This window comes from Helicoverpa zea, chromosome 8 (genome assembly GCF_022581195.2).
Source record: "Helicoverpa zea isolate HzStark_Cry1AcR chromosome 8, ilHelZeax1.1, whole genome shotgun sequence".
NCBI classification, from domain to species: domain Eukaryota; kingdom Metazoa; phylum Arthropoda; class Insecta; order Lepidoptera; family Noctuidae; genus Helicoverpa; species Helicoverpa zea.
Window position 1 is genome coordinate 10,174,490 of NC_061459.1, and position 8,146 is coordinate 10,182,635.

Here is an 8,146-nt window from a genome sequence, read left to right on the forward strand (position 1 = left end):
GGAAAAGGCTCGGAGGATGATGAATATAAGCCAAATAGATTTTTCTTGCATTAGTTCTGCTGAAAGAAAACCCCTCAAAGATGTACCTTCTGGGAAAGCAAAATGTTGTCTATTTAACGCGAAGGTAGATACTGCTTCTATTTCTGAAGAACAACCAAAAAAATACTTAAAAGTGGTCAAGCAGGACTGTCCGCGGTAGTACATCATTAGATCTAAGCTTGATTGTACATAACGTAATTAAATAAATAAATACTATTTTAACTGAAATAATCTTCTTTCCAGTTTAGTTAAGACATGTTTGAATTGAATACATTTTACTGAACTTAATACAATCATTGGTCCTTTTCTGTTCTCCAAGATTAAATTGAACATCGGTATTTGTTTTTTGTATCTGCATCTGAGTTTGGGCGGCAAAGGCACCAACAAATTCGTGGAAGTTTGGGACTCTCTGGGTTTAGGTAATAACTGGTAACAACTGGTGAGAAGTAGATAGGTCCCGTAGCCAGGAAGGGTTAGAATTTGGAAGACTTTAGCCTAGAAGAACTTAAATTACTACACAGTCGATTAATTGGAAAGGATAATGAACTTATGATGCAGCCATTATAAGGCTGAGCCCGCGGAGAAGAGAAAATGAGAAAATTGGAATATTCTTTAGGTGGCAAGGAACCTAATACATAAAATTAAAATAATACTATTTGCCTATTTACCCCGAAAGAGATAGGCGGAAGCGTAGGTAACTATAGCAAACCTTAATTTTCTTATCAATACCTTAAAATCTTATATGAAGTTCGAAAAAGTAAACTAAGGAATCAAACTCAAGTTGATATTTATTCATCAAATGAACTAGCGTGATTGAACTTATGTGCACAAGTTCAGTTGTCACACTCGAATGCCTAGGATCTAAACAAACGATGCGGTTACACTAAATTACTAATTAAATGTCCAGTCTAGTACATTGGTGTTTCTGTACCTTTCTCGTCTTTTATCAAACTGTTATTTGTAAAAAAGAACAAAGTAAAATCGACTTCAATAGTACTAAACTGAACTGATTAAATTATTATTATTAACATGCCTATTTCTTAGTGTAAGTATGTAAAATATTCTAATTAATCGTTTGCAATTTTCCGAACACTTTTTGACAATCATTTTTTCAAAATGGCCGTTGAAATTATTTAGATTTCAGTTCAAAATGAGATAATTCGTCTTATTAACTCTTTTTATTTCAGACGCTGAATTGTGGATTACTTTAACGTATAATAAAATGCCTATTTAAAAACTCACAGCATTTCTCAGGCTTTGGATCACTGATTGCAATCTCTGCAGGATTGTTAAACGGAGTAACTGCACATTATTAAATACATAAGGCAATTATTATCTACATTTTTATATCTCTATATTATAACTAGATCCTCATTTTTAATTTTGACAAATATTAGTGTACATAATAACTAGCATTCTAGGTACAGCTAATTGGTAAAGCTTGATCAAACTTGACCCATAAATTGACAAGGAAGAAGGATCTGGTTTCCAAATGATTGGTGAAGGTTTCTTTGGATGTTGAAAAGAAGATGAATAAATTTAAAAAGCTTGAAAAGTTCGAATGTATTCCTGAATGAAGTAACTGAACATCAGGCTTGGTTTCCTCTTCTAAGGGTACTGATTTTGGCATACATCCACAAGTATACTGTGAAGCCCTAAGTAGATACAGAGTTTATTTGAGTACACTGAGCTGATAGACAGATTCTGGGATTCTATAGAAAATTCCATTAACCCCAGGTAGGTCATTCATAGTGCATTAGCGCTATCACTAGAAAAATGGGGGGTGGTACAAAACTTGCTTAAATACAATGTGAACTCGTCCCAAAACTGAGCGAGTGGCTTTATAAAATTTAGAATTCTGCATATCTTAATCATTCAGCTTATTCTACTTTTGTCATACATTTAAATGCTGTATCTACATACTATGTATATCGTTGGTAACATCCACATTTACAAACATTACCAACCTTTTTACATAAGCATAAGGCTACTTATAAACAGCAGGGTCCAATCAAATACAATCGCAATCCATAATCCAGTAGCTAAACTTTCAAAATACTCGTCATTCGCTAATAAATCTTTTCAACTGTGGACAGTGAGTAACTACTCCATCATTAGCAAATAAACACGCCAGTGTAAAAACAACTGACGAACACTCACGCGACTTGTTCAATCAAATCACGCGCTGGTCTTTGATGTTGATGAACATCTCAGATTTTCAAGCGAATGAACAATATTTTACATCAAACGCGTTTGAAGAAGAAGGGTTGTCTACACTCAGAAGCAATGAAATCGGATTATGCCCTTCAACCTTTTTATAATCTAAGACTATAATTAAATGGTGAAGGTTCTGCAACTGACCCAAATTATTTGCTCCTCAGTGCGACATTCGATGTCTAATCGACATAATAGACGCCCTTCAATGCAAACATTCTAGTCTTCTATTCAAATATCCATAATCCGTTACATGTCGCTGACCGATTCCATTCACAATCAAATTATGTATGTACACGTTCAGTTCGGCTTACTGTGAGTAGGGCACACCACTTGTAGTTCGTGTAGGGGGAGGTCGCGGACCACAATCGCGTGGAATGCCATGTTCGCCGTCGCCAAGATGTATTCGCACACTGAGAACCATGTGAATGCTGGAAATGAAAAGTAATATGTTACAGGAAAACATTAGTAAACACGAAAGTTCTTAGCTACTGGGATCTATGAAGAAAAGGGCACTTTTACTGTTGTGTTCATAAGTTGTGTAATAGGTTAGTTAATAGGTCGATATGCACCTTCACGCATCAAATATTTAAATAGGTAATTTTAAAATTGCCACTGCAGAAAACGGTTAATAAATAAGAAGCAGGTAGACCAGTTAGATGAGTGATGATTCACCAATACCAATAAATCTTTACCTACCTATTAATATTCTGCAGAGTTCATCGCTGTGACATTTATTTTGCTTCACGGAAAGGTCACAGCACGAATAAAAGAGAAATGCCTAATAAAAGGTCACAAAAGTGCAGAGCTGCGCTAATAAATAATATATTAATATAGGGGGTTTTCCAAATATTAGATACCCATCTGTCCTGTCTATATTTACGACAGTTTAATCACCTTACACCTGTCCACATTATTGCCTAACGCGTTCCTTTACTGGTTAAGGTAAGGCATCTATCAAAGTACCTAAAGCCTAAGCTTGACAATAAACAATTACCTAACGGCCGACACAGCAGTCGGTGTCGCAAGAAGAATATAATCAGTCCCACGGTCGCAGCGATGGCGACGTAGAACAGAGTCCACACAAGTTTGTTTGTCCTCACAGGCTCGACCACGTCGCTCGCGATGCAACCGACGCGCGCTCGACACAGCATGTGCAGTAAAGCCGCTACCATGAACACTATGAATATCTTCTCGTGAACGACTGGAAACATAGAATTGGGAATGAACTTCGTGTGTCTATTATGCTGGATTGTTCTACTGATGAGATTGGATTAGGGAATGATGACGTCAGTTGATAGTTCCTTAATTTAGGAGGTTTGATGGGAATCTAATGACTACACGATTTTAGTAAGACTGTGTACGTTCTCGAATTCACATAATCTTACCCTTTTATTCAGACTGAGCTGACTAGTTAGTAACTAGGGATTATAAAAGGTTACTAAAAAGTGCACTTACAATAGTTTTCCCTATTGGAGATATAAGTAACTCCTGTTAATGCAAACAGCTCTATGAAATTAAGCCAATAGCACGCGTGCCCTAACTTGGTCGCGGCAGTCCGAGCCTGAAAAAATAAATAAAGACATTATTAAATTCATGGATCTAGTGGTCGCAAGGCTGAAAAACAAGAACTTTTTGATGGCATTTTTTTCCTAGAGCAAAATAAGGAATACCCAGAAACTTAAGATTTGCCCAATTTTTGGCTGCATTTTTGCCTCCAGCTTCTTGTCGGGCTAAACTTCCACCTGATGTTGTACGAGTAAATGCTTATATCTATGCCTATCCCTACCCAACCCTTCGGAGAAAACAGGCGTGATGTCACGATGTTATTTATAAATTACTACAGCATTTAAATACGATTAGAATCGAAACACCGTTAGTGCATCGTCTCAAGACTGGATTATTTTTAAAGTTCCATTCGACCTAGATAACTTATTTACGTTGTAACCTTTTAAGTTCAAAGGTGAAACGCAAATCGTTTAAATAAATTAGTAAAGGTTCGAAGCTTCCTTTCTTAGGCTTCGTAGGTTAGGTTCTTTTATACCTATACCTAGTATGTAAAGTGAATGGTGCATTCTTTACGTAATGATACTGCATAGTGCATTGTATAAAAATATTCAAATTAAATTCACAGTTGATGAATAAATCATTTTGTACACCGCTCCTTTTTTGCACATAGAAAAGTGAATTAAAATGTATAGTTTAAGCTAGCGTTAGTTTTGACCTTTTTTTAATGACTTCCGAGAAGCAGGAGGAAGATTTTAATTCAAACGTACCTTTTTGCGTTTTCTAATTAACAGCTCTGGATTTTCAAAAGTCTGACTTACGTACTAGATCTTGTCGAGGGACCATTTAAGTATGATTTCGAACTCTTTTAAATGTTACGTATTTAAATTTAACATTATTTAGTGAGGTCAGCTTACATAAAAAAATAGTATACAAGGTGTTGATTTGCATTTGTGCCATAGCTCAGGAGGAGGACATACAATACGTAAATAATCGATTGGAATTACAGTAGATGGGAAATAACTAATATGCACTGCTTTTTTTGTCATTGTAATGTCGTGGTATTTCCGAAGTAATCCAATTTTATGAATGAAATTTATGAGTGATCGTTGCGTATGCTTTGTGTTTGCGTTTGTGTGAGGGTGCAGCACGGTTTTAACGCCAGTAACATACGCGCCAAGTTTAAATAAGGCTAGATGACATTTACGGAATTCCGAAAAAAAATTAAAGAAAAAAAATTACGTACCAATTTTTTTATTGATTTGGGTCGAGAATCATTAGCATAATTACTTCCTTGAATATGGCACGGATGCAAATCAACAGCTTGTATTAGAAAGAAAATCAATATAGGTACCTTTTCCTCGGTAATATAAGAGGTGCGCTCTTGGTGATAGTTGTAATATAAAGAACCTATCAACAATCTTGGTCCTAAGTGGAAAGCGATGCATATCCTCCAAATATACCTCTGAGGACTTATCCCGGTAATCGCACTTATTGATGGCACTACATTGTAGACCTGGAAAAAACACAATAGCATTAAACATTGTCACCCTACTGTCATTCAGGAATTTACCGTTTTTCCAATATTACCGCTTGAGAAAGACTACGTACTTTTCTGTTAGGTTTTTTATGGTTGCTCATAAAATCATTTATAGTCTAGGCTACCTAAATAGCTAGACTTTTCTTAGAAAGATTGGGACTGGAAAAATTCTAGTCGCATGCCTTTTTTTAAACATAGGTACCTTCGTACGTATTGTGTCTAATGGGAAACTGTCTGTGACCATTAACAACTTTGTAAATAGGTGTTGATATTTGGCGCGTAAAACTTTATTTGTTTTTGAATTCGTTTTTTAAGCAATTATGATTTACTACAAGTTAGGTACGTCGCAGGTTTCAAAGAAATATTCGATCGATTCTTTGTAAATTTTTTACCACATATTTTTGTACCATTGCGTTGTCTGAAATTTCAAATAATGAGATACGAAACATTTTTTTTAGTTTTGCGACTTTTGCTCTCAGTGTAGGTAGGTATACTATTGAATAGTTTAAATACTCTATCGTAATATGTAGTTAGTAGTTACTATTGTTTACGCGCTAATTTTAATACTCATACATCATACTCATGTCATTCTCATACTATTGTGTACGATAGTTAGTCAGTTACTAAAAGTATAGTATAATAAATTAATATTTTACTGTCCAAAATTCAGAATTAAATAGGTGGTTTGCCGCCAATCCGACTAACAATGGTTTTTCTATTGTGTTTAAGACCCATGGCAAATAAAATTAAATAAGAAGTAATAATGAACGTAGGTACACTTTAGCGCCGTCAGCACTCGCTTGGTCTTAAGCTTAGTGTAGGTATTTAAATTAGGTAAAATTTATTTCATACGCAACAGCAGCTTAATCTACTGTATTTATATAATTCATGATAGGTACACATCAGACCTCGTATTCATAGATCGGTTGCCACTATTTGGACTAGATAGGTAGCTGGTAGATAGGTAGGGTACTAGGCGCCACCAGGCACGGTGCAGGCATGCACAAAAATGCAAGAAACTTCCAAGTACAAGCGAGTAATCAAGTCACAAGTACGAGTATCAATAAGTATGCACCCATACAATATTTAATGCACTGCATAGTGGGGGTGAAACATGAAAGAATAATGATCATAGTACCGATCCTTAGTCTTATGTAACGACCTATTTGTTTACGTAATTAAATTGTCGTAAAGTAAACATAAATGTGCAGGTGTTGAAGAAAACTGGAACGCTCAATAAAATTGATCTTTGCTAATATGCTAAGCTATGGAGAAGTAGGTGGCCTTTTATACTTACCCTACAATGTGTTTCATGTATGTCATCTGCTTGAAATATAGACGCTGTCACATAACAAAATATTAAAGCACCTAATGGAAGCCAGAGTGCAGTTAAACAAATTTCCCTCAAACCACATGTCCACAGCAGTCCCTTTAAAAGGAAATTGCAAATTATTTCACTGTTAAATCAGATAATATTATAATATCACCACTTATAATACCACCTTATATTCCAATATTTTAACACTCCTATTTACATCACACTTTTGGTTTGTGCGTTCGTCGCCACGCACATCCAAATTTGGCGGCGACTGTACTTGTGCGTCATTTACCATTTTATCTTTCACTCACTCAATATTTTAACACACTGCGATCACATAGTTTTTACTAATTGCCATGAGCCCGACTGTGCACCTCAGTCAGCGTTGCAACGACCCCTCGCACTCAGACAAATACATTTTTGAAACATCGATGTTTCATGAATTAAAAATTACAGTAGCCAGATCGATGTCAGATATTAATAATTGGTGAAGTTACCAATGTAAGGCTTTCTCGTGTTTATTCACGAATGCAATTGTACCAGTAAAAAGCACAATGTTACAATTTATGTGGATGAATTAAGGCGTGGATTGTATGAGGTTATTTGGACATGCGCATTGGGCCCTGTCGCGCGAGGGTTATACAATAGGTACGACCACCCCTCATAACAGCTATTGTGTAAAATGTTAACTTCCGATATGTTTTTGTTTAGCGAAAAACCTTGAAAAACTTGCATTTGTAAGTAGGTACCTAAATGTATAGTTATACTTCGTGTTGAGTCATACATAATGGATGAAATTAAACATCCATGAAGAAAGTATCGAGTAGTAAGCAAATTAATGTAGATGCGACACGTCTACTTTGCGTAGTCTGTGTATCCTTCGTGTAGCCGGCAGAGTTGTTGTAGAGTAGAAGCTACGCAGATACCCCATAGAGGCTGCGTAGGCACCGCGTATAGGCTACGGCACCGCGTAGAGGCTGCGTAGTCACTTCGTAGCGACTGCGTAGTCATACCGTAGTAACGTGAATAGATTTAATTTTCTGGCTAACCAATATTTGGGAGTTATCCGAGCGCCAATGGTAAGTTGTAAACTTACTGTTTATAAGCCAGAAAAATATGTTTTTCCTGTGGTTTCATACATAACAAATGCAAGGTTTTAAATAATAAAAAGACAAAAGAAAAACATAAATAAATTATTTTGTTTCAAAGAGTAATAGTTATAAACATCACCTTTTTAGATTCGAAACTTTGATACATAAATTTTGTCTGTTAGGTTTTGATCGTAAAGCTGGCTTACTGATTTTGGGAAAACTATGTTAAAGCTTTAGAGTAGGTATACAAGCAAATAGGTACCTAGTCAATCTGATAATTTGTACGTCCCAACATCTGAATTGTATTTAAACAGATGTAGATGATAAGTTCGTTGTTCCCTTAGCGTTTTGGAAGATTCTTTTATGCCTACTTAGAGATCAAATAATGCCCTTACCCGAAATTGTCCAATTGCTTGATAAAAACTTTTATTAAACTTA

The 8,146-nt window shown here is 35.7% G+C and overlaps 1 protein-coding gene across 1 annotated transcript; it reads right to left on the reverse strand.

Moving 5' to 3' along the window:
- Window positions 1–809: 809 nt before the first annotated feature.
- LOC124632419 (post-GPI attachment to proteins factor 2-like) lies at window positions 810–7,335 on the reverse strand. Its single transcript, XM_047167258.1, has 6 exons — window positions 6,802–7,335; window positions 6,597–6,728; window positions 5,114–5,275; window positions 3,712–3,817; window positions 3,251–3,457; window positions 810–2,684 (listed from the first exon to the last, which is right to left on the reverse strand). Exons 1-6 carry the CDS (start codon window positions 6,910–6,912, stop codon window positions 2,554–2,556), a joined length of 849 nt encoding a protein of 282 aa, XP_047023214.1. The 5' UTR covers window positions 6,913–7,335; the 3' UTR covers window positions 810–2,553.
- Between the last annotated feature and the right edge of the window lie 811 nt (window positions 7,336–8,146).

Coding starts and splice junctions, on each gene's coding strand:
- LOC124632419 (XM_047167258.1), bottom strand. CDS start 6,912: ATGGTAAATGACGCACAAGTACAGTCGCCGCCAAATTTGGATGTGCGT. Junction 5,276..6,596: donor TACATGAAACACATTGTAGG/GTAAGTATAAAA, acceptor TGTTTTTTCCAG/GTCTACAATGTAGTGCCATC. Junction 3,818..5,113: donor CTTATATTACCGAGGAAAAG/GTACCTATATTG, acceptor TTATTTTTTCAG/GCTCGGACTGCCGCGACCAA.